The sequence below is a fragment of the Chrysemys picta genome, chromosome 15, assembly GCF_011386835.1.
Source record: "Chrysemys picta bellii isolate R12L10 chromosome 15, ASM1138683v2, whole genome shotgun sequence".
NCBI classification, from domain to species: Eukaryota; Metazoa; Chordata; order Testudines; family Emydidae; genus Chrysemys; species Chrysemys picta.
In genome coordinates, this window is record NC_088805.1 from 479,985 (window position 1) to 506,488 (window position 26,504).

The following is a 26,504-nucleotide window of genomic DNA, read 5'->3' on the forward strand; positions in this document are numbered from 1 at the left end:
CCCCAGTGCTGCACCCCATTGAATAGAGTCCAGCACAAGATCCTGCTGTCCCAGACCTCCAAGGAACAGGCCCTGCTGCCTGAGAGATGCCTCTCCCTCCGTGAGCACAATGTCCCATGACAACTATGTTCCTCCGGGCCCCTGACACTGTCTCCAACGGGGGGAGGTTCGTGAGTGCAGGAGTCAGAACTCTCATGGGAGCAGGGCTTAGACTGTGGAACTCCCTGCCACATGAGAGACGAGACCATGGGCCTCAGAGGGATCAGAACTCAATGCAAAACTCATCTCTTCAGCTTAGCTTCCCCTCAAGAGCTCTCCACATGCAGGCTTTGTCTTCACTGCCAAAGAATGTGTGTTTTTACACTGATAATGGACACAGGAGGATAGGTGAGGTCAACCATGGGCAGGGGAATATTGTTGACCCGTGGTAGAACTCCACTAGGACTTGACAGTGGGCTGGCTAACGTGCAGTCATGATCCCCCTCTAAAAAAAATCCATCTGTTTTGCAGAGAAGACAATAGCCACAGGCAAGATAAGCCATAGCCAACCTCACCCACTTAAACACACCAGAAAAAATGCCATGGCCTTTCAATGAAGAGAGGGCAAGAGAGTTTGTATGATTGTAATTGGACTTTAACAATTTGGCAAGGACGCAGCTACTCCCTGATGATGAGAGGGAGAGAAAGGTTGGCTGGGGAATCAGTCAGATGTGACTAAGCAGGCCAGGCGTGGGCTGTAGATGTCAGTTTCTGGCTTGCAATCAGGGTAGAGCTGAGCACAGACTGACTCTCTGAGACAAGCCTCAGCCACAGAGTTCAGATCCAGATCTCAGCTCCCCCAAAGGTCAAAGCAGCAAGGTTGCCCCCTGCCCTTTTTCAGAGCCCCCGTGGAGTGGAGCTAAGCCTCTGGGGAAAGGCTGGTCCCTCCCAGTCTGCAAAGCAGTGTTCTGGAGGAGGTGCTTGGAGCAGTGCCAGCCAACAGGGGTTTCCAGCTCGCATGCTGAGCCAGTTCCAAAGGCCACTGTAGTCTATGGAAAGATTCCCACAGATTTCATAGAATCATAGAATATCAGGGTTGGAAGGGACCTCAGGAGGTATCTAGTCCAACCCTCTGCTCAAAGCAGGACCAACACCAACTAAATCATCCCAGCCAGGGCTTCGTCAAGCCTGACCTTAAAAACCTTTCAATTGGCTTCCAACCAGGCCCACTGTGAGCAACCTCCTGAGTGGTATGAAGCCATTTCCCAGCCCCAGCACATGGGAGACCATTCCTGGCCAACAAGCAGCCAGAGTGGGGCTTGCTGTCTGCCTCTCCCACAGCCTTGGGGGGAGGAACTGGCCCTGCTGTATTGAACCTCTCCCTGTGTTTACTGAGAAATCTCAGCCAATCTTGAAACCCCACCCCTGCTGGCAGCTGCCAGGTGAGCCAAGAACCCGTCAGCTTCCTAGCCTGTCAAACCTGCCTGCCTGGAGCTGGGTTATGGGTAGGGCCCTCTCCACTAGCCACCAATGGAAACCTGTCCTGTGGTCAAGTGGCACCTGGCCCAAAAGCCAGTGGCTCCACAAGTGAACACCAGTGCCTGCCACAAACTCCCAGTCCTGGCTGTTTTATATGCATGCTCCGGGCCCTGGGCTCCTGCCATGGTTGGTAGGGCTGGATTTTGCTGTGCCTAGCAGGAGAAATGGGGAAGGAGTGCATGGTCTCCAGTGACAATGTCTTTGTTGATGTCAATGCTGCAGATGGATACAAACGGTTCTGTTGTTCTCAGCCCTGGAAGGGAGGGTTGTGAATGAGCTCTCTGTGCTGCTTGAAGTGGGAGGAGAGACGAGCCAGGGAGCCAGCTAGGGTGGTGGTGAGAGCTCACTCTCCGGACATTCTCCCTCCAGGAGATGGTGGGAGGGTCCAGCCCCAGCTCCACTCCTGGGAGGAGAGACTGAGATCCTGGAGATAGTAGGCACCACTGGGAAGAAACTGTTTGCCCTGAGGCTCCAGAGTTCCAAGCTGATGGCATGGCCCTGGCACCATGGAGATGGCATAGGGAAGGTGGCCACAACTTCTAGGGAGGGGCGAGCTGTCTTGTAAGAGCTGGCACTGTGATAGCTGCCCAGGAGATTCCATGTCGAAGCAACATCCCAGCGCCCTTTGCATGCAGTCTGGTCCCACTGAGCCCTGGAAGAAAAGGGAAGTTTGCAGAGAGGCGCTTAAGCCAAGGCAAAGGTGAGGTTCACAGGTTTTTTTTTTTACCATGTATCTACTGCAATGGGGAGTGTGTGTGTGAGAGAGAGAAAGAGAGCATGCAGGGGGAGAGTGTGTGTGAGAGAGCATGTGGGGGGTTGTGTGTTGGGTGTGTGTGAGAGAGAGAGGCTGTGCATAGGGGATTGTGTGTGGTGGAAGAATGGAAGGGGGTGAGGGGGTGATAGTGTTTGTCTGTAGTGGGGAAGAGAGAGTGTACAGTTAGAGTGCTGGGTTGTTGTGTGCAGTGGGGTAGCAGAGTCTGTGTGTGCCAGGACAGTGTGTTTGTAAAGAGTCTGGCTGTCACTGAGAGTGTTTGCGGGTGCAGCAGGGAGCATGGGCTTGGGAGAGGGAGATGTATGGGGAAGAGTAAGAGCCCTCCTTTTCCTCTGGGATGCCTGCTCTGCAGGAGGAGTGCCATTGGGGGCAGGCTTTCGGGGCAGGGAGGGCTGCAGGGGTGGGGTAATTGTGGGAAACCTGCTGTTTACAGGAAAGTGGGGATAGCTGCGGGGGACATGCTGTCTGGGAGGGGCAGTTGGGGCCATGTTCTCTGCGGGGGCACAGCTGTGTTACTCTCGTTAGGAAGGTGGCATACACGTGGAAAGCCTGGCAATGACCATGCCCCCTGCTCCCCCTGCTAATGGGGAGCCACAACTAACAGGAGCTGTTCCTTGCAGCCTGCATGCAGGGTGCATTAATTATTAATCCACTAACCTAAGGCAAAGTCAATACTGAGGCTGGGCTAAGAAAGCGATCCCAGGCATATTTGCTTATAAACATCCCAGCAGAGGCCAGGCCTGGGTGGAGGAGAAAGTCCTCTCTAGCATCCCTGGGAGAGGGGGAAATGCCCCCTCCACTCCAATGACAATGGATTGGGGATTAGAGACTTTTCCTGCAGAGCCAGTCACTGGCTGGAGGAGGCAGTTACTTGGTTCACTGCCCGTGTCTCAGGATTTACAGAGCTGGACTCCAGCTAATAGGCTTTCGTGTGTTTCTTTTCACATTTCATTGATATCTCTCTAGCTTGGGTTTAGCCAACATCCTGCAGTGTCCTCAGCCCAGCCTTGGGCCAGTGCATGGGAACCAGGAAGTGAAATTGACAAGAAACAGAACAGGAAACAGACCAGCCTGTTTCACTAGCCCTGCTGAGTAAAAGGCAAAAAGTAAACAAACCGAATGGGCAAGGAAAAGTGAGTTAGATGCTTAAAGTGAGATCCTGCTTTGAATGTGTCTGCAGCAATGACCCTCTCCATGCTCAGCAGACCTGCTACCTGTTTGTGTCCGACTCACTTTTCCTGACCTTAGTGACCAAACAAAAACCCCAATAACGTTTGATGCTCTTAACTCCTGGAAAGTCACACAGCTCTGGGAGAGTGAGCCAGATTCATAGAATCATAGAATATCAGAGTTGGAAGGGACCTCAAGAGGTCATCTAGTCCAACCCCCTGCTCAAAGCAGGACCAATTCCCAGCTAAATCATCCCAGCCAGGGCTTTGTCAAGCCGGGCCTTAAAAACCTCCAAGGAGGGAGACTCCACCACCTCCCTAGGTAACGCATTCCAGTGTTTCACCACCCTCCTAGTGAAATAGTTTTTCCTGATATCCAACCTGGACTTCCCCCACCGCAACTTGAGACCATTGCTCCTTGTTCTGTCATCTGCCACCACTGAGAACAGCCGAGCTCCATCCTCTTTGGAACCCCCCTTCAGGTAGTTGAAGGTTGCTATCAAATCCCCCCTCATTCTTCTCTTCTGGAGACTAAACAATCCCAGTTCTCTCAGCCTCTCCTCATAAGTCATATGCTCCAGACCCCTAATCATTTTTGTTGCCCTCCGCTGGACTCTTTCCAATTTTTCCACATCCTTCTTGTAGTGTGGGGCCCAAAACTGGACACAGTATTCCAGATGAGGCCTCACCAATGTCGAATAAAGGGGAACGATCACGTTCCTCGATCTGCTGGCAATGCCCCTACTTATACAGCCCAAAATGCCGTTAGCCTTCTTGGCAACAAGAGCACACTGTTGACTCATATCCAGCTTCTCGTCCACTGTGACCCCTAGGTCCTTTTCAGCAGAACTGCTACCTAGCCATTCGGTCCCTAGTCTGTAGCAGTGCATGGGATTCTTCCGTCCTAAGTGCAGGACTCTGCACTTGTCCTTGTTGAACCTCATCAGGTTTTTTTCTGCCCAATCCTCTAATTTGTCTAGGTCCCTCTGTATCCGATCCCTACCCTCTAGTGTATCTACCACGCCTCCTAGTTTAGTGTCATCTGCAAACTTGCTAAGAGTGCAGTCCACACCATCCTCCAGATCATACACCATCCTCCAGATCATAAATCCTCCAGATCATAAATCATCATTGTATTCTGGCTTGTGCATAATTATCATCAATAATAATAATGATGATTAATAAAATATTAATCATAAATATCTACCTCTCATGTAGCATTTGTCATCAACAGAACTCTCAACTGAGTTTCAATGACAAGGCCAGTTATCTGATCCCAGAACACAATAGTGTCACTGAAGCTGTAATGTGGTCTGCAGAATTTTAATGACCAGCGATGATGCATGGGAAGGAACAAGCCCAGCTTTGCTCTCTGATCCCAGGGCTAGCTGTCAAAAACTGAGCACATTTGTTCTGGAGGCACAAGAAACATGAAATCCATTGTACCATTTTTGTAGTCCCTCCTCAGGGAAGAGATGCTCCTTATAATTGTTTCCCTGTCAATAATCACAGGTGTAATTAATTGCAGAGGGAAGGAGCTTGGCCCAGATACGTGCACCTCTAGTGCTATGCTTGAAGTCATGGCTTTGCTGTACCCTTGGTAAAGAAAGTGGGAAGGAGTGAGTTTTCAATGAAGCCAGTTTGCTGATGTCACAACCCCTTTATGAACTCATCTGAAAGCTATTGACCAGGAGTGACAATGGTCTATGCCCGGTCTGCACACAGACTTGTGCCAATTTCACTATAATGTGCTTTTAAATCAGTTTAGTTAATTCAGTGAAAAACCCTGTGTGGACGCACCTAAATTGATTTAAATGTGGCTTACATAAATTTAGTTTAATTTGGCTTCTAACTGGTTTAAATTGAATTGACAAAAAACACTTTTAAACCAATTCAAGAGTGCACGTGGGTCTTTGCACTACACTAACTTAAGTTGATTTAAAAGCAATTCAGTTAAACCAGTACAACTTTGTGTGTAGACAAGGCCACAGTGAGAATGGCTCAGGACCTTTGCACAGCAGGTTCCCTACACATAGGTAGGGCCCTACCAAATTCATGGTCCATTTTGGTCAATTTCATGGTCCCAGATTTTTAAAAATCATAAATTTCATGATTTCAGATATTTAAATCTGAGATTTCACAGTATTGTAACTGGGGGTCCTGACCCAAAAGAGGGTTGTGGGAAGGGAGTGCAAAGTTATTGTAGGGGGTTCGCGGTATTGCCACCCTTACTTCTCCGCTGCCTTCAGAGCTAGGCGGCTGGAGAGCGGCGGCTGCTGTCCAGGAGCCCAGCTCTTAAGGCAGCACTACTACCAGCAGCTTTGTAGAAGTAAGGATGGCATGGTGTGGTATTGTCACCCTTACTTCTGCCCTGCTGCCTTCAGAGCTGGGCCCTCAGTCAACAGCTGCCATTCTCCAGCCACTCAGCTTTGAAGGCAGCAGGGCAGAAGTAAGGGTGGCATAGTATGGCATTGCCACACTTACTTTGGCAGTGGCACTGCCTTCAGAGCCAGGCGCCCGGACAGCAGCCGCCACTCTCCGACTGCCCAGCTCTGAAGGCAGCACAGAAGTAAGGATGGCAATCCCACAATCACCCTACAATAACCTTGTGACCCCCCCAACCTCTTTTTGGGTCAGGACCCCCAGTTTGAGAAACACTGGTCTCCCCCATGAAATCTGTATAATATAGGGTGAAAGTAAACAAAAGACCAGATTTCATGGCAGAGACCAGATTTTCATGGTCTGTGATGCATTTTTCACAGCTGTGAATTTGTAGGGCCCTACACATAGGGCAGCCTTTTACTGCTAGTAACGGTATTTTGTTTCTATTGTGTAAAAAGAGATTTATTCCTACTTCAAAAAGAACAGGAAAGCTTATGCTCAAATAAATGTTTTAGTCTCTAAGGTGCCACAAGTACTCCTGTTCTTTTTGCTGATACAGACTAACACGGCTGCTAATCTGATTCCTACTTCAGCAGCCAGAGAACCCTGGTTGCCTGTGTGAAGTACCTTCGCCCATATGCTCAAAGGGATTTAGGTGCATTTCAATGGGAACTAGGCACATTGGAGAATATGGGCCCTTCTCCCCACCTCATCAGCTTCTGCATGGCAAGGGAGACACGTTTACAAACGCTCCCACTATGCGGCTCATTTTTACATGCTGGGCACTTTGTGGGGTAGAACAGATGCTTGAGCCAGCTGGTTTTGTCAGAGAAAATCTCTCTGTTTCCAGATTAGACGGGAATAATAATGCCTTGCATTTCTACGGCACTTTCATACCAAAGCCCTTTGCAAACTAGAGTGTATAAGGAATTCCTGCACTCACCACTGGATGGCGCTAGGTGTGAGTGTGCTGCTGGAGGGGCTGCTGTCTTTGGGATGAGCTGTAAAACCAAAGTCTTGACTATTAGTGGGTGTGAAAGATTCCAACTCACTTTTCACACGTATCAGGGTAGTAGCTCTGGTGCTGGCCCATTTCTGGTTATGGTGTCATTGATAATCTCCTGTTCTTCACATTTCCCCGTGCATTTTCAGTTGGATGCAGGACTTAATATCCTAAATTGTTGTTTAACGTTTTAGGATTCTGTTAAAGAGCTGCCATGTTCCACCCCAGAGATGGCTGCCTGGCAGTGCGGGGTGAAGTGATTCCTTTTTTGGTCTCCTTTGGGCTAGAAGCTGCTATGAGACCATTGGCCATTATCTTACTATTACTGCCACTCTTGAGAATAGCTACAAAACTGTCCCCCAAAGAGAACCTATTAAACCCCAGTCTCTTCTCTGACAGATGTGTCTGCTGGCCATTTGATAAAATCACCTTGGGGGACTATAGAGGTTGGAGTCAAGAGACATTAGATGCATTTCAGTGGGGCTTAGGGGGCTGCTTGCGTAATGGGACAAACGATAGCCTGACCCTGTTACATTTATGCAGCAATGTGATGTTGCATCTGCATGTTTCAAGGCCACCAGGGGGTCCCCATGTGGTGTCCCCGCCCCGAGTGCCAACTCTGTAGCTCCCATTGGCTGGGAACTGCGGCCAGTGGGAGCTGCAGGGGCGGTGCCTGTGGGCAGGGGCAGCACACGGAGACCCCCTGAACCTCCCACCTGTTGTGAGAGGCTACCAGTGTGGCGCTTCTGCTTTCTCCTGTTGATATCACTCGGCTGCGTGCGTGTGTTCCCTCTGTGTGCTGCCCCAGCTCTGCGCAGATAGCTGACACAGCAGACCCGACGAGAATCCCCAATAACCACAGAGTCTACTAAGATACAAAGGCACCTCGGCCAGGTTTATTGCGATCTCGGACACAATTGCAGTTCCCCGTAGATTACTTAGTCTACCGGGCATACTACTAATAGATGCCTCTTGGCAAGGACCCGGCTCAGTGGAGGGACTTTCCACTGCCCCCGTGGCCGGACAAAGACACCACCCCAGGGACACATTCTTATACACGGGTACAAACAAGTTACACATCACTCCTGACGTATTGAGGTGCAACCCCTCTACGTAGCAAGGTACAACCCCTCTATGCAGTAAGGTGCCGCCTCGCACCTTGTACCTGTTGGTTCGATCAAAACAACTCTATCCATCATTTTACCCTTTTGCCCCTGTCATTGGGATGGGTCGGTCTGTTCCCTGTTATCTGTCGAATGTTCCGGTATGGTATGTCTTGGTACCATGTTTATACTATAACTATGCTAAATGAATATATATTTCTGCAACATCAGCCCTTTCCTTGCCAACTTCTGTGAGCAGGGCCTGCCTTTTGCTCATAGCTTAACTTTGCTTTCTATGCTAGCAAAGCCTTGACCATTACTTTAGTTTGGTTCAGGCCTCATACTGGGCCTTCATTAGGCCTTTACTATGTTGCCTTCACTTACTACACCACCTAGGAGCCGCTACCAGAAAGGTGTGCCAGTCGCTTTCAGGAGCCACCCGAAGTAAGCGCCGCCTGGACGGAACCTGCACCTCCTCCCGCACCCCAACTCCCTGCCCCAGTCCAGAGCCCACACCCTGCACCCAAACTCCCTCCCAGAGTCCACACCTCGAACCCCCTCCTGCACCCAAACTCCCTCCCAGAGCCTGCATCCCACACACACCCTGCACGCCAACCCCCTGCCCCAGCCTGGTGAAAGTGATTGCTGGGGGAGAGCAAACGATGGAGGAAGGGGGGATGGAGTCAGTGGGAGGTGGGAAGAGGTGGGGCAGAGGTGGGGCCTGCTCTTAAAAACCTCCAATGGTGGAGATTCCACAACCTCCCTGGGCAATTTATTCCAGTGCTTAATCACCTTGACAGGAAATTTTTCCTATTGTCCAACTTAAACCTCCCGGGTATTCCTGGTTCTGCCATCCCAGTGGTATCAGCCGTTTCAGTCAGTGCCTAGATAGATCCCCTCCTAACCTGGAGGTGTCAGGGTTGGAAACAAAGACTGGTGTTTGATGATGATGCCTCTGGTTGCGGATGGGGTGGCTCTTTGTCATAAGCCCAGGAGGAGACTATCTTTCCTGCGTTAGGCCTGGGGTCATGGCCACTGGGCCAGAGGAAGAGAAGTTGTGCTGGGAGCTGAGGTGCCACGTCCCTCTTGAATGACTCGGAGGAAGTGAGGCATTAGAAAGACGATAGCTGCTGCTGCCAGGCTGGTGGGAAGGGGATCAGCTTTCTGATCCTTGTGCTCAGGTATGAAGGCTGCCAGGGATACACCGGTGAAGGGTAGAAAGGACAGCAGCAGAGAGGCAGTTTGTGAGAGCATCCCCCCACTGCCCCCGGGAGGTCTGCCTATCACTAGACGATGCCAATGGCCAAAAGGCTGGCACCCTCCTGCCCCCACGCAGCTTCAGATCCAGAACTCTTCCTGTGGGCCAGTCTTAGTGGAAGGGAAGCAGCTAGCTCTGCCCGAGACACTAGGCTGCAGTGTTAGGTGTCAGGGATAAGGGAATCCTGTTACCGGCTGCTGCCCTCAACCTTGGGATCCATTTACAGGTTCTATTCATTATTCAGTGAGATGGGAATCTCAGAGGCAACCAGTCAGCACTGAGCGCTTAGCCCACTCCCCTTCCTCAAGAGAGAGAACGGACAAGGGAGGAATCCCCACTGATACAGAGAGGGCACTGTTGGGGGGAAGTTCACACAGATGGAGGAAATTACAGATTCCAAGGCCAGAAGGGACCACTGTGATCATCTAGTCTGACCTCCTGTATCGTACAGGCCAGAGACCAACCCCCAAATAATTCCTAGAGCAGAGCGTTTGAAAAAACTTCCAATCCTGATTTAAAAATGGGGAGTGATGGAGACTCTAGCATGGGGGGAGGGATAGCTCAGTGGTTTGAGCATTGGCCTGCTAAACCCAGGGTTGTGAGTTCAATCCTTGAGGGGGCCATGTAGGATCTGGGGCAAAAATCAGTACTTGGTCCTGCTAGTGAAGGCAGGGGGCTGGACTTGATGACCTTTCAGGGTCCCTTCCAGTTCTATGAGATAGATAGATACAGGACCAGTGCTACCATTAAGGCGAACTAGGCAGTTGCCTAGGGTGCTAAGATTTGGGGGCACCAAAAAGCAGTGCCCCCAATTTTTTTTTACAGCATTCCTCCCCGAGCGCGCGGTCGCTGCTCCACTTATCCCACCTCCCAGGCTTGCAGCGCCAATCAGCTGTTTGGCGCCGCAAGCCTGGGAGGAGAATTAGAGCAGGAACGGCGTGCTCGGGGAGGAGGCGGAGCAGAGGTGAGCTGGGGTGGGAAGGTGCCACACGGCTCTCTGGGCCGAGGGGGTGGGGTGCTGCCGTGGGGGTGCCTCAGGGCGGGGAGGGGAGCTGCCGCAGGGCTCCCCACCCCGCTCACCTCTGCTACGCCCCCTCCCCGAGCACGCCGTCACTGCTCCACTTCTCCCACCTCCCAGGCTTGCGGCGCCAATCAGCTGTCTGGCGCCACAAGCCTGGGAGGGGAGGAGAATTAGAGCAGGGGCAGCATGCTCGGGGAGGAGGCGGAGCAGAGGTGAGCTGGGGTGGGGAGCTGCTGCACGGCTCCCCAGGGGGGGAGCTGTCGTGGGGGGGGGCACCTCAGGGCGGGGGGGAGCTGCCGCGCAGGGGGCGCCTCAGGGCGGAGTGGGGGCGGGGAGCTGCCGCAGGGCTCGGGGGGTCGCAAGGTGGAAGTTTCGCCTACGGCGTGAAACTTCCTTGCACCGGCCCTGGATAGATAGGACTCTGGGTAAATTGTTCTCACTGTTAAGAATGTACACCTCTCCTGTCTAATACTTTTCAAGGTGACAGAGTGACAGGGAGGGCAGAGACCCCACAGTGTTATGCTTATAAGAAGCACACAAGATCTTTTCCAGGGAAAAAGGCAATACGCCACATTTATTGAAGATATAACAATTAGCATATTCATTCAATAACATACACACACACACACACAGACAGTCCTGCCAGTCAATGTTATAGTTACCAGTCCAGAGTCTGGATCAATCTAGTGGCCAGGATCACGGGTAGATAGGAACCGGGTTCTGTCGGTCGCAACACAATGCTCCAGGGAAGTCTTGGCAGGATGAACCCAAAGTTTCATGGCAAGGCACCCTGTTTACACAGTGATTTTCCTTCATTGGGACCAATGAGTCTTGCACCATCATGCTGTAATCAATTGTTGTTTGATGAGTGCTTGTTTTCTTAAATTGTTTTTCTCATCCTTTATCTTGTTCTTTCATTAAGTCTTTCGGGGAGTGCTGGTTTTGATCATGCTGGTTTTGATCACAGCTATCTTGTCCCCATTGATAGGTGCCTGTCTCATCTTTAGAGTCATCAATCTGCCCTCCTCTGACATGTCAATAGGGGTGTGTTGCAGCCTCCTGGCACCCTTGCGTCTGTCTCCGGTTCCTCCCTAGAACATCTGGTTTAGTGATGGCCTTCATACTTATCTCTTAACACCCATTCCTCATTCACACACAAAACAGAATTAATGTACACAGAACATTTTGAACAGGAACATCAAATTGCAATGCAGAAGAAAACCAATCATGGCCTTCTTTTACTTATTTTAAAATGCTAAGCCTACAACAAAGTGGTGACCCATAAAAGTCTGTTACTGCCGTGAAATCAGCTCAGCTATAGAATTATACAAAATACAAACATAAAATCCTACTACTACAACAGGCTTGGGCTCTCTCCTCCCCTTTGGTCTACACATGATAATGTTTTTGGAAGTACGAAGGGGCCTCCGTTTCAGATTTTTGCCTTGGGCCGCCCAAAACCTTTGTGGGCCTTGCCTGGAGCCCAGCATTGCTGCAAGCAGCTGTCCCGTCCCCAGGTAGCATGTCTCCTTGTCCTGATACAGAGGACAGCATTGCTGCAATGCAGTCACTCACACGCTACCAGGCAGCTCCAGCCTCAGTCAGTGTCAGACCTTGAACCTGCCCGTCTCCTCTGCTCCTTGGGACTTCCAGAGAACTCATCTCTTGCAGGTTACGGCTGACGGTTTGCAGGTGCTGTACCCTTTTAACTTCCCTCTGGTCCCTGCTGGCTGGCTTGGGGCTTCCTAGACAAGCTGAGGGGGTCAGGCAGGAGGGGCTGTGCTTCCCAGGAAAGGTTGTGTGCACCCTGTGCATAGGGTGGGGTGGTAAGAATGAGTGGTTTTCCTCTGGATCCAGGATCAGGTGCATCCTGTGTGCCTATGAACTATGGAACTAGAGAGCAGCAGGAGACTGTCCCTGGGGAGGCTGGGCTGCAGGGCTCAAGAAGGGGAGAGCCCTTTCCTTGGAGAGCAGGTGAAAAGTTCACTGCCTCATGAATATCTATAAGGCTGTCCTGGCAGGTGCATGTCTGTGCACTGCTGCCACCTGTGGGAGTGAATCTGCCGTGTGTGTCCTTCTGCTACCAGGTGTGTAGACTTAGGCTACGTCTACACTAGAAACTTCAAAGTGCTCCGGTGGCAGTGTGGTCATCCACCTCCATGAGGGGAATAGCTCCAAGCGCTCGGCGCCTGTCCACACTAGTGCTTTAAAGTGCTCAAACTTGCTGCGTGATTTTTCACCCCCCTGAGCCAGCAAGTTAGAGCGCTATAAAATGTAAGCGTAGACAAGCCCTGAGACTAGGTTATGTGTATTTCTGGGCACCTGTGCCCCTGCTTGGATGGTTTGGCTTTCGTGTGTGTGTCTGTGTGCACACAAGTGGCTCCAGGCCCTGGAAATTAGTCTGAATGATGGATGCAGGTCCCCAAGCACGCTAGGTCTGCACACACCTAAAGAAAGCCACGGTCCCTGCCCTGACGAGCTTACAGTCTAAAGAGAGAGGGAGCTGGACAGGAGGGTAAAGTCAGAAGGCCTGGGACCCGCGTGACCCAGTGACGCACATCCCGTTACACACTTGCCATCTGTGTGGCAATGCTGGTCCCTCTGGGCTCAGATTGGCTGCTGCTGTCTGCCACGTACACTGAGCTGATTGGTGTGAGTGTAGGGTGAGGAGGGGGCTGTCTGGAGACACAGAAGGTCAAATGGTTACAGCAGCTTCTCTGGACTCAACGGGCACAGCATGGGCTTCTTTAGCTAGCAGTGCCCATGCTCTTGTCTAGAGTCACTGGAGCTGGGTGCAGATTACTTTTGCTTTTTGACCTCAAGTTGCTGCCTTTGCCGTCCCTGTTGCCCCTCGGCTGATGCCCTAAGCTAAGCAGTGCTTGGGCAGGAGGCCCCATGCAGCGTGTCCAGTGTGTGGCTGGAAGTGAAGCTGGTGGCGAACTAGGAGGAGGTGCTCCACCTGGAGCTGTGCTGTGCAGTGAGACGTGAAGCCTATGACCTAAGCTGCTTTTGTCCAGCCCTTGTGGGAATGTCATGGGATGCTCAGCCTTTGTTTCCACCACCCACGGGGCTGCTACTGTTGCGGGCATAAGAAACAGCCCAGTGCCACCTGGTGGCGAGTCAGTTTCTACTGCTGCCCCCAGGAGAGAGCTTGGCCCCTGTGAGTATCAGCAGCACTTGGTGGCCCTTCCAGTCCTTGGCTTCCCCCAGCTTGAGCTGCTCCCCCATCCAAGGGGCAGTCCGTCTTTGCAGGCTGTGAACAGCCTTTAAACGCTCTGCAGGGACTCCTAGGGATAACGAGCCATAGTGGTGAAATAACAGCTTCTGTGAGAGGAAAGCAGGAGTAGAGCAGGCGGCCAAGTGCCCCAGAGGGAAAACCACTGGTTAATATAAAGATGACGGCTTAATGTTCTGTACCCCAGCCAGAAGAAAACATGACTGCGTCTAGATCCCACCTGCTGGCCCACAGTGCTGTCCTTTGAAGCTGGTGGGCCTGCCATCTCACACAGGGGAACTGACCTTTGCTGTGGCTGAGGGAGCAATCCAGGTCTTAATTATTGTCTACTTTCCACCTATAGTCTAAACCAGACCCAAGGTCTAACAAACACAGCCACCTTTCACCTGCATGGTGTCAAGTATCAGAGGGGTAACCGTGTTAGTCTGGATCTGTAAAAAGCGACAAAGAGTCCTATGGCACCTTACAGACATATTGGAGCATAAGCTTTCGTGGGTGAATACCCACTTCGTCAGACGCATGGTGTCACCTTTCACCTGGAATCCATACTCACCCAAACACTCAGCTGGGCCTTGGCTCACGGTCACTGTCTGAAGATCTGTTCAACACCCAGTATGTAAATTGAGACAAAAGGGGTCTGGTTCCAGTCCAGCCAACAGCCCCCCCACAACAAACTAGTGCTCTTGCCACTCCAGCCTCCCTGCCAGGCTACATCCTACTCCTGACTCACTAGGGCACACCCAGAACTCTCTGGCCGTTGGCCCTTATCCCACGGAGCCTGGAAGCCAGACTTTGTGGATCCATGAGCTTCCCTCCCACCCAAGGACTGGATCCCTAGATCATGCCCTAATCCACCCCCCTGGGAACCCCTGGTGTGAATTTGTTCCTGACAGACCACCATGGTTAATGTACAGAAGGCTGTGCTCTGACCGACAGCTGGGCTGGAAGCTGCTCACTCAATCGTCTTTCTCCAGCTATTTCATTAGAGATCAATCTACTTCGCTTAACAGAGAGAGAAGCTTCAGCAGTGCCTTGATCACAGCCTATAAGTAGCTACATGGGGAACAAATATTTAACAATGGGCTCTTCAGTCTAGCACACAAAGGTCTAACATGATCCAACGGCTAGAAGTTGAAGCTAGACACATTCTGACTGAAAATAAGGTGTAAAGATTTAACAGTGAGAGTAATTAACCATGGGAACAATTTACCCAGGGGTGTGGTGATTCTCCATCCCTGGCAATTTTTAAATCAGGATTGGATGTTTTTCTAAAAGCTCTGCCCTAGAAACTCTTATGGGGCAGGTCTCTGCCCTGTGTGAGACAGGAGGTCAGATGATCACGGTGGGCCCTTCTGACCTTGGAATCTAGGACTGTCCCACCATTTCTGTAGCTCAAGCAGCTGCACTTGGCACATACAGGCTTGTTTTTACCATCCCACCACTGTGTGCCTAAGCTACTTTTAATAGCTACCCTGGTCTTCTGGGGTTGAGGTTGCTGGTATTTCTCACCCTTAATGCGCCCGTGTTTTGTCTGGAAATTTCTCTAGGTTTTTTTAAAGTGATTTAGAATTTATCCATGAGAGGAGTCAGTGTGGGGGTCTTTAACCCGTCATTGTCTATGCAGGGCTCTCTAATTCCACCAGGTTCCCAGGGGACACTGAGTAGTGAGCCTGGGGACAGAAGGCCTGTAGCCTCACTTCCCAGGAGGCCTCTTAGAGGTTAGGGGGTCGCTGAAGCAGACTCAAGCCATGCGGGAGTCCAGGGGAGCCTGAGGAAGAGCAGAGAGGAACAGGGTCCGCTGCAGGAGTGCGGGCAGGCCCCATCACCCCTAGCGGCTGAGATGTGCACTTATGAAGCATGCAGCTGCTGTTTCTGACACCCTGCCAGTTGTTTTGTTGTTGTTTGTTTGCAGCTGGTTGGAAAGGATGTGACCATCCAAGCAGCCAGGAGAAAGCAGGACCTGATGAGAGAGGTGACATGGTGAGATCAATTAGCCATGTGTCCTTCGCAGCAGAGGACATTTTGGCAACAGGCCAAAGATGTGAGGGTTCCCACAGGAAAGAATTTAAATGTGTGCTTGAAAAACTGCTTGCTCCTTCATCCCATTCTTGAGTTTTTCAGGGGACTCCTTTGAGCCCAGAATGCTAGGAGGTGGTATGTGATTTGGAGCAGTGGTTCTCAACTTTTCCAGACTACTGTCCCCCTTTCAGGAGTCTGATTTGTCTTGTGTACCCCCAAGTTTCACCTCACTTACAAACTATTTGCTTACAAAATCAGACATAAAAATACAGAAGGGTCACAGCCACACTATTACTGAAAAATTGCTTGCTTTCTTATTTTGTCTGTATGCTAGTGCTTTTTCTGTAGCCTGTTGTAAAACTAGGTAAATATTTAGATCAGTTAATGTCCCTTGGAATCTATGAATTTATGAATTTTGTTAGAAAAATAATTTAAAAATAGAGCTGGTCGAGAATTTTTGGATGAACCATTTTTCATCAGAAAATGCTGATTCGTCAAACCTGAAAACCTTTGTGGGAAAAGGTCAGTTCTGACAAATGTCTTATTTTGAACATTTTTTTGAAAAAATGGTTTTGAAATTGTCAGAATGAAAAATTCATCTTTTTCGGTTTGGAACAATGTTCTGATTCTAAATGTCAGCTAAGTAGAGTAAAAATGATAAAAATAAAAAGGTCAAAATTGAAATGAAACACTTTGAAATTATTGAAACAAAACATTGGGATTGACTCAGATTGTTGGTTTTGCAAAAAATTTCGAAATTGTAACTTTTCATCCTGATTTGGGAGAGGACATTTTTTTGAAATCTCAACATTTTTCCCAGGACAGGAAAACGCTTTCCCTCCCAGCTCTATTTAAAAATGACAATAGCCATCCTCAATTTGGCAGCTTGGTTGGAATGTTCTTTATCCCTGTTTGATGTTCTTCCTTTGTCCCTGAGGGCTTGTCTACACTACCACTTAAGTCGAAGTAACTTATGTAGCTCAAGGGTGTGAAAAGGCCACCCCCCTGAATGACTCAAGTTACATCGATCTAAGCGCTGTCCGTACCAGTGCTAAGTTGGCGGTAGACGCTCTCCCACCAACACAGCTTCTGCCTCTCGTTGAGGTGGAGTAATTATGCTGACGGGAGAGCCTTCTCCCATCGGCATAGTGCATCTTCACCAAATGCGCTACATCAGTACAAGTGTAGTGTAGACTAGCTCAGTGGCTCTCAACCCTTCCAGACTATTGTACCCCTTTCAGAAGTCTGATTTGTCTTGCCTACCCCCAAGTTTCACCTCACTTAAAAAACTACTTGCTTACAAAATCAGACCTAAAAATACAAAAGTGTCACAGCACACTATTACTGAAAAATTGCTTGCTTTCTTATTTTTACCACATAATTATAAAATAAATCAATTGGGAATATAAATATTGTACTTACATTTCAGAGTGTAGTACATAGAGCAGTATAAACAAGTCATTGTCTGTATGAAATTTTAGTTTGTACTGACTTCGCTAGTGCTTTTTAAGTAAAACTAGGCAAATATCTAGATGAGCTGATGTACCCCCTGGAAGACCTCTGCGTACCCCTAGGGGTACATGTAACCTTGGTTGAGAACCACTGCACACTAGCCCTCAGATTTGTATACACGGAGCAGAGTCTGGTAGCATGTCTGTGGAACAAGCTATTACCATAGGACGGGGTGGCCAACCTGTGGCTCCGGAGCCACATGTGGCTCTTCAGCTGTTAACATGCGGCTTCTTGTATAGGCACTGACTCCAGGGCTGGAGCTACAGGCGCCAGCTTTCCAATGTGCCGGGGGGTGCTCACTGCTCAACCCCGGCTCTGCCCCAGGCCCAGCCCCCACTCCACTCCTTCCCGCCCCCCTCCCCGGAGCCTGACATGCCCTCACTCCTCCCCCTACCCCCAGAGCCTCCTGCACACCATGAAACAGCTGATCGGGAGGGAGGGGGAGATGCTGATCGGTGGGGCTGCTGGTGGGCGGGAGGCTCTGGGAGTGGAGGGGGGGTGTTGATGGGGGGGCTGCTAACGTATTCCTGTGGCTCTTTGGCAATGTACATTGGTAAATTCGGGCTCCTTCTCAGGCCTGCCCTGCCATAGGAAATAACACTAATCCTCTCTGTCTCTAGGCATTTCTGGTGAACCCATCATCTGGGTATGTCAAGTGGCACTAACTCTACTGGTTGGTTTCCTAGTTGCCATAGATCAGTAAATTAACATCTCTGTGTACAGACAGTCCATCCCAAAATGGAGTGATAGATTTTTAAGGCTAGCAGGGACCGTGGTTATCTGGTCTGATCTGTAGTATAACATAGGCAAGAGAGAATGTACCCATTTCTTCGCATATGCCTTTGTTTCATTTCTTTGTTGCTCCTTTCCACTGCTCCGTCTGCTGCACCAAAACATTAGCATAAACCCACAACTTCTAACCACGCACACATTAACAACAATGGGCCAGATTTTCAGAAGAGCTCAGACTAGCAATAAGGGGCAGTGAGGGTAATTAACCATTGGCTCAGTTCACCAAGGGTTGTGGTGGATTCTCCATCGCATGCAATTTTTAAAGCAAGATTGGCTGTTTTTGTAGAAGCTCTGCTCTAGTTCAGGTAGGATGGATTCAGGGAAGTTCTCTGGCCTGTGTTATGCAGACGCTCACACTAGATGGTCACAGTTGCCCCTGCTGGGGTAATAATCTAGGAATCAGAATTCTTTTCTTCCCTGGGATGTTTGTGTCCTCCACATCTCCTCTCCCTTTCTGTCCCTTCTACCTTGGCCATCCTCTCGCTCTCTCTGTCTGTCTCTAGGGAGTTACTGAAGGCTTCTCTCTGGTTGTCTGCCTCCCTAACTGCTCCTCTCTCTGGGATTTGCAGGTGACCACAATGCTGCAGAAGAAGAAGCACTGGAGGTCCATGTGCAAGGGGCTTGTTCTGGGAACTGTCCTGACCAGCTTTATGCTACTGCTGTACTCCTACGTGATTCCACCCCTGCAAGTCAGCATGATGGAGTGAGTGAGTCCCTCCTTGCCATGGGGTCTGGGCTTTCTCTAGAACAGCTCCTTTCCGGCCGCTCAGAAATGCTGGCTCCAGGGGTGGGCAAGGGCTGGCTCAGGGGATTGGCAGGTGGGGTACGGAGCCACATTGGGTCAGCTCCAGCCCAGGTGGATTCAATCAAGGAGTGATATGGTACATCGACACTGCAAAGAAAACCCCCCAGCAGTGAGTCTCAGAGCTCACATCCACTGACTCAGGCTCACGCCACAGGGTTAAAAATAGCAGTGCAGATGTTCCCACTGGGGCTGGAGCCCGGGCTCTGAGACACACACTCCTGGCCGGGTTTCAGAGCCTGGGCTCCAGTCCGAGCCCTGGCACCTACACAGCTATTGTTAACCTTGTCTCACAAGCCTGAGTTGGCTGCCCTGGGCTCTGAGACTCGCTGCCACTCGTGGGGTTTGTAGTGTAGTCATCCTGAAAGTTGTCGTCTGTGTGAAGTCAACTGGGGGGCTCAGTCCAGTTCTACTGGACAAGGATAAATGTCACAAAACAACACCCCAGCTCTCAGAAGAGAGCCAATGGCTGGAAGAGCTCCCATGGCAAAGTTGAGCCCCCTTGGCTGGAGAGGCTTGCTCAGCTGCCTCTGCCTGTGATGGGCCATTCTGATCTGTGAGCCATTACCCACCTGTGTGCTTTCTCACTTCCATACCTTTGAGAGCTACAGATGTAAAGTGCTGCATTAGAGCTTGGTATTGATGTATAATTATTATCTAAGCATGGTGGACAGTGGTAGATGGACAGTCCTGCCTTGGCCAGGTCCCTTCTAAAGGATAGTTCAATCTCCTGTCTCACTAAATTAACTTGAGGCTGCCGACAAGAGGCCAGTGGGTGCCAGTCATGGTGGAGGCATTTGTGATGGAGATGCGTGTGTTAGAATTGGGCTGAGATGCACCAATCTCAGTCTCATTGCACATGGGAACAGCCACCAGATTGTACACACACCAGTGTAGCGATAGCCCCGTCCATTACAGCCTCCAATCACAATGTCCTCCCCAGTCCCTGGGCTACTCACACTGAGCCTGAGCTATCGCCATCCTAGAAGCCGTTCCCCGGGCAGCTCTCTGCGCTCTGGGCCACATGCTCTATATTGCGAATGGGAAGGGAAAGGACAATTGGCAGTGCAGAAATGGCAGAACGGTGAAAACCTCCAGGCTCCTGCCGATTCACAGGGACAAACTCCTCCTTCTCCTTGGGGTAAATGGAGGGGGCTGTCACAAAGATGGAACAATAAGGGCTGCACTATTGCAGCATTAGAGCCAATATGGGGCCGCGTTGAAGACTAAGGAACATTCCCTCTCCAATGAAAGACAGCCTGGTCCCCACCTCTTAAGCAATACGGGGATAGGGTGAGGTTTAGTCTGACCCTATGTGTCCCTCCTGACCCCTCCCGGCAGCAGGGATCAGCGGGGCTTGCCCACTTTAAAAAACGACTACTCCAAGGAGAGGTTTCAGAGACTAATAAGTCCACCAGGGACTTTGCTATTGCTAGTGATTTTATGTGGAAAGTGCTCGGATACTACAGTGATGGGCAGCAGGATAAAACTCTTTACATCGGACAATAGATAGATTCAGAATAAGGAAGATCAGACTTGATGAGCAGGTGTTTGCTGCCACACACAGATTTAACCTGGTGAAGGGGAGAGGAGACAAAATCCAACAGCTTCAGTTATTGCAAGTGTCAAAGGTCCAGTGATCCAGCCAGAAAAGCACCTCAGCAGCGGAGTGAAGGGAAGGGGCTGGATTCCAGTTTGTGTCACCCTGGTGTAAATCTGTAGTAACTCCAGTGAAATCCTCACTGACTTTGCTGTTTACCCTGCTGTTCCTGACAGGTGCTGGCCTCAGGCTGCCGTGATTCTCTGAAAGGACAAACTTGCTTTCAAATCTTGGGGCCAAATTGTGACTTCAGATTGGTGGCAATTGAAGGCAGAGTTTGGTTCACTACATTTGTACCGAAGGATGTTGGCTCCTGGGGATGGGTTGGCTCAGGAGTTGGGAATAGAGTGTGGAGCCTTTCACCCCAGCCATTGTTTCTAGTCAAGCCCAGGACAGCACGGTGGAATGGAAGTTAGGAGCCTAACTCCTTTTCAGCATCCCCCCATAGAGACTAAAGCAGCTCTCATCTGATGGATGTACAGTAGCCAGGGTTACTTACAGTGATGTCAGGCTAGTTCCTGCTGGGCAGGTGTGCACATCACCCCTGCACTCATTGGCCCTCTTGCTGGCAATGATAGCAGAGAGGCTGAGCACTGAATGGGCCATGGACCCAGCCCAGGTACTTCAGGAAGAGACCCTGTCAAAACAACTATACAGAGCCTGGTTTCCTCTCCACCCCACAGCTGGTCCCTCAGTGCGGGCAGTGTGTGCCTGGGAACCTGCCATGTGGCTGTCTGTGCTGTACCCATTCAGGGGATCAAGAGAGGACTCTTGTGCCCAGAGCCCTTGAGCCAGCACCTTTCCCCAAAGCTGAACTCCCTTGGAAAGGAATGGCTCTTTTCTGCAGGGCCCTCGTGGCTGGTCTGGTCTGGTCTGAGGGGGGATATGATAGCTGCTTTCAACTACCTGAAAGGGAGTTCCAAAGAGGATGGATCTAGACTGTTCTCAGTGGTAGCGGATGACAGAACAAGAAGTAATGGTCTCAAGTTGCAGTGGGGGAGCTTTAGGTTGGATATTAGGAGAAACTTTTTCACTAGGAGAGTGGTGAAGCACTGGAATGGGTTACCTAGGGAGGTGGTGGAATCTCCTTCCGGCTTGACAAAGCCCTGCCTGGGATGATTTAGTTGGGAATTGGTCCTGCTTTGAGCAGGGGGGTTGGACTAGATGACCTCCTGAGGTCCCTTCCAACCCTGATATTCTATGATTCTATGATCGTGGTGACTGAGCAAGGCCAGCGCAGAGATCCAACCCTCATGGATGTGCCTGTTCTTTCCTTTCCTCCAGGATTCCTATCCCTTACTCCTGCTCCTCCTATCCTGCCCAGGCCAGGGTGCCAGGTGCAGCAAACAGCACCCACAGTCCCCCGGGGCAAGGATGTCTTCCCAAGCTGGACATCATGTTCATGAAGACACACAAGACAGCCAGCAGCACCATTCTAAACATCCTCTTCCGCTTCGGCGAGAAGCACCGCCTCAAGTTTGCCTTCCCCAATGGCCGCAATGACTTCTATTACCCCTCCTACTTTGAACGCAGCCAGGTCCAGGACTACCAGCCCGGCATGTGCTTCAATATCATTTGCAACCACATGCGCTTCCAGTACCAGGAGGTGCGCAAGCTACTGCCAGCTGATACCATCTTTCTGACAGTGTTGCGGGACCCCGCCTACCTCTTCGAGTCCTCCTTCCACTACTTTGGACGCATCATCCCCCTCACCTGGAAGCTGCAAGGCGAGGACAAGCTGGCAGAATTCCTCCGTGATCCATGGCACTACTATGACCCTAACGGGTTCAATGCTCACTACCTCCAGAACCTGCTCTTCTTTGACCTGGGCTATGACAACAACATGAATGCCAACAGCCCCTTGGTGGACCAGTACATCCAGGAGATCGACCAACATTTCCATCTGGTCATGCTGTTGGAGTACTTTGATGAGTCCCTAGTGCTCCTGAAGGACCTGCTGTGCTGGGAGCTGGAGGACATCCTCTACTTCAAGCTCAACGCCCGCAAGGACTCCACTGTCTCCAAGATGACGGGTGAGCTCTATGAGAAGGCCACCTACTGGAACCTCATTGACGCCAAGCTCTACCGCTACTTCAATGCCACCTTCTGGCGCAAGGTGGAGGCCTATGGGTGGGAGCGAATGGCCAGGGATGTGGCCGAGCTGCACCAGGAGAATGAGAAGATGAAGAGCATCTGCATCGATGGAGGGCACCCTGTGGATGCCAACGCCATCCAGGAGTCCTCCATGCAGCCATGGCAGCCGCTGGGCCAGAAGTCCATCCTGGGTTACAACTTGAAGAAAAAGATCAACAAGAAGCACCGGAAGCTGTGCCGCAAGATGTTGACGCCCGAGATCCAGTACCTGACTGATCTGGGCGTCAACCTCTGGATCACCAAACTCTGGAGCCACGTGCGGGAGTTCTTAAAGTGGTAACATGTGAACTGCAGCTCTCCCCAACTCCCTCCCCTCTGCTGCCCCCATCCCCACCCAAGAGAAGAACCAAGTGATTTCATTTTCATTTCTTCCGTACGTCTGTTGGCTGGATACGGGACATGATGCATCGTCAATGAGCAGAACTGGCTTGAGGCTCCAACAGGGAATAGTAAGTTAGAGACCATGCCTCCCACCCCCTATTCTGGAGATCTGGTTACACAGGAGGGAAGAGGAACCTCTGACACTTGCAGATGGAGATTCACTGGGGTGTGAGTAAGGAAAGGGTCAGTTGGCCACCCCTCCTCCCACCTAGCTCCTCAACACCATCTGTCTAAGGTTCTCCTGGGTCAGCTTCCACCACTGCATCCTCAGGTCAGTGCTGCAACACTGAGTCTAACCATCTTAGCCCGCTCCCCTGAATGAGCTGAGGGCAGGCCCTGAGGAGCAAGACCAGGACACGGGACACTATAATTGATTACAGTATCTTACTAATTGTTTGGGGGTTGCTTTTCACAATGTTTTTTTTTTCTTGCTTCCATTTGAAAGCGTTGGGGGCAGCGTCTGTGACAGCGGGATCCCAGCCCGGGTCAGTCACTCATGTTAATAGCAGTATATCTGTCACAGCGTAAACAGGAGATAAGCTATAGGGGTTGCGTGTGTGTGTGTGTTTGTACTGATGGCTGAGTTTTTGTGCTGCACACTGATGGGTGTATGCTTTAATGTGTATGCAATGCATTGCAATGTGTGAAGGAATCTCTGGGGGATGGGGGATGTCAGATGTGTTATACTGTATATTCTGGGTGTGTTGCGCTTGTGAACAATACATTACTCTGTGTGTGTGTAAATAGTACATGACAGTGAACACTGGAATTAATGGGGGGATGGCCAGTATATTTGCTGGTGGTTTGCGGGGAGCCTTAGCCTGTTACATTACAGGATTCTCTCTGTGTGTGAGAGACTGATCTGTTACACTGTGTATTTGTTGTGTGAACAGTACTCTGCAGCAAACATTGGTCTCTCTAGATGTGTCACTATGTCAATCTCAGTGTGTGCAGGGTGCACATACAGGAATCCGTGCATGGTTGACATGTGGTGGCTGTGTACAATACAGTACAGAGAATATCCAGATCTTGTGTAGGGGATATAAGAGGGAGTGTGTGTGTGGGGAAGGTGTGTGTGTGGGGGGGGGGAGAGGGGGTGTTGACCAGCCTGTTTGCCTGCATATCTGTTTAGAGCTGCACAAGTCACACTATGGCTGATACACCAGACAGCACTCTTTGTCCATTCTAGAGACAGCCCTTTGCACTGATTCACACTGGCCTAGAGACTGTCAGTTCCATGTAGACCATATACAGTGTGTGTGTTAAGGTCAATATGTGTCTACATGCTGGTTTTTATCTGCATCAGAGGGCTTAGTTGGCCACAATAGTCTTCTACCTGCACTGACTCAGACCAGTCCATATATGGAAAATAACCCCCAAGGCAGCAGTCCTTAAATGCATTAAGATGGTCAATGTATCACATTTAATCAAACTGATTCTCCCATAGCACTGATATTGAACAGTCTATGCATGAGTCATACTACTCCGAGTGGTATATATTACCAGCTCAAGCTGCACCTAGCTCAACCTCTATGTACGTGTTTTTATGGCGTTCAGTCTGTAGTTGGCCATCGGTCCTTATAGCACATTATTGACTAGCAGCCAGCAAAATGACTATATTGATTGAAGCAGCATCAACACTTGAGTTTCGGGCATGTATAAAAACCCCACTACACAAGCCTTCTCTGGGTTGGTTTGTGGTCCTTGAATTTCTAACCAGCCTAGCAGGTTCAAAGCAAAACAAAAGAAATGATAAAAGTCCTTTCAGGGTGTCTGTCAACAAAATCCCAGTCTCCAACAGCTGTTTCCTGTGGAGCTTTCACTGCATGAACCTGGCCACTGTCAGATCCTTCGCTGCAGGGGTCTCAGGCCTAGGGCTGGACACTGGACGGTAGGTTTCCACTGTAACCCATAGCTCCAGTTGCCCTGTGTGTATCATTCCCTGAGCCAGCGTGGACTCAATGCTCCAAGCTTTCCATCTTCCTGTTGGACCATGGCTGGTTGGCCCTCAGCAGAGCAAAGCGTGGTCTCTTCCTGCCCCCATACCACCAGTTAGAGGGTCCCATGGTGCCCCTCCCTAGAGGGGAGGCTGGGCATGAGCCACGGGATCTGGTGAGAACTGGTGGGGGTACAGGGAGGGCTTGGGAGAGAGGCTGAGGGGACAGGACAGCATGTAACCTGCTTTCTCTTCTTGCTTTGACACTTGGCTGGGGTGGGGAGTCCAGAGGGGAAGGGGGAGCAGGAGACAAGCTCTCAGCAGCTTCTATGCTTATGACCCCTCACAATGAGCCAGCCGCTAACCCTGCAGCCACTGCACCTCTCTGCAGGAGAATGGGACAGAGCCGAAGGGCAATGGGACCCAACCAGGGTGCAGTATGAGGGCGACGCAGGGGGATCAGCCTGGGGAGGGACTGGGCTGAGCAGCAGCCATCATGGACGTGTTAGGAGGGAGCTAGCAAGCAGGGAGGGGCCCCAGGGCAGTGCAGCTAGAGGCACACCTCGTCAGGCTATACAGGGAGTAACCCCCTGGAACGGGGTGGAAGCAGCCCAGCTGCACAGAGGCAAGGAGGGAGGGTGGCAAGAGCAGACAGAGGGCAGTCCTTTGAGGGAGCACTGTCTGAAGAGGGGAGGGGTGGGGGGAGCCCCTGCTTGGCATTGAATCCCCCAGCTTTACGGCCCACCTGCCACTACAAGCTTGGACTCTGGGAATGAAGCAGCTGGAGACTCCGTGGTGGTGGGGGAGGGGGACAAGATTCCAGCCACCCCCCAGCACCACCAGGAATTTCCAGCAGGGGAGAACTCACCTGTCCTGCATTTGCAGCCCAGGGCCCTCTGCCCCCACCCCATGGACTCAACCTCCCATGGCCACAGGGGAGCTGGGGTGGCCACATGACCTGCTTTGCTGCTCTGCCAGCACTGCGCTTGGTTCACACCCAGGGCAGCAGTTCATGGAGTGACAAGAGGCCCAGTGAGAGCAGGACAAGCACTAAAGGCCTCTCCCCCCGCAGCCCATATGCAGCTGCTGGCAAAGGGGTCCTCTGCCGAATCTGCAGCCCAGGGTGCTCCAGAGGGGGCATGGCGGGGATTGGGTGCGGTGGCATGTGGCAGCGGCAAAGGAGCTGGTTGCAGGCGTCTGGAAGATGGGGGACGGGGTGATGCCCCCACCCCCCCAAGACAACTGCTTGGAGCATAGGCCCCAGGTTCATGGGGCTGTGCTGGAGAGAGACTTCCCTCACAGACAGGACTTGGGGGGCACGTTAGGGTGAGAGCAGGCAGCTTCAGGGAAGACTGGTCCCTGTCTCTCCCCTGTGAGTGGACTTCAGGAGGCAATGGCTGGTTCTGTGCCCCATCAGCAGTTCTCAGCAGCATCTCCAGGGCTGTGGCGGGAGCCTGAGGGTGACCCCTAACTGGCATACAGCAGAGCAGAGTGCAAAGCCTCATCCTCGGGGTGGCCTATGGGACGGTAGTGCCAGCGCACCCTGTTCCGTCTTTAAAGTTGCTCAGATGCAGAAGGAGCCATGCAGGCGGGGATCTGTGGTCCTCGTGCACGGCCCATGTGCTTTAAAGTGGAAGGTAACCCCGGACCTTGCTGTCAGACGGCATCCTTCCTCTCCCGGCCACAGCCATTGGGTGCCATCGATACTCCTTGGCAGGAGGGTGTCTAACGTTCTGCTCTGCTTGGAAAGACAGGGACTAAAATGATCATTTTGTATGACAATTATACTGTATATTTGACAGTTTTTAATATATGAACCATTCAGCTGTTCTCGTTGTCGTCTCTTT

General features: G+C 51.1%; 1 protein-coding gene across 4 annotated transcripts; it reads left to right on the plus strand.

Annotated features, from left to right (window-relative positions):
* The first annotated feature begins 1,815 nt into the window (after positions 1 to 1,815).
* On the plus strand, positions 1,816 to 26,486 carry GAL3ST1 (galactose-3-O-sulfotransferase 1). Of its 4 annotated transcripts, XM_024109539.3 has the most exons (4): positions 1,816 to 2,218; positions 15,374 to 15,441; positions 18,354 to 18,487; positions 21,471 to 26,486. In XM_024109539.3, exons 2-4 carry the CDS (start codon positions 15,439 to 15,441, stop codon positions 22,618 to 22,620), a joined length of 1,287 nt encoding a protein of 428 aa, XP_023965307.1. In that variant the 5' UTR covers positions 1,816 to 2,218; positions 15,374 to 15,438; the 3' UTR covers positions 22,621 to 26,486. The 4 variants fall into 4 exon arrangements, with proteins under 4 accessions (XP_023965307.1, XP_005278851.1, XP_065424470.1 ...); XM_005278794.4 differs by lacking the exon at positions 15,374 to 15,441 and having other exon boundaries at positions 1,820 to 2,218; XM_065568398.1 differs by lacking the exons at positions 1,816 to 2,218; positions 15,374 to 15,441 and adding an exon at positions 11,831 to 11,918.
* The last annotated feature ends 18 nt before the right edge of the window (positions 26,487 to 26,504 follow it).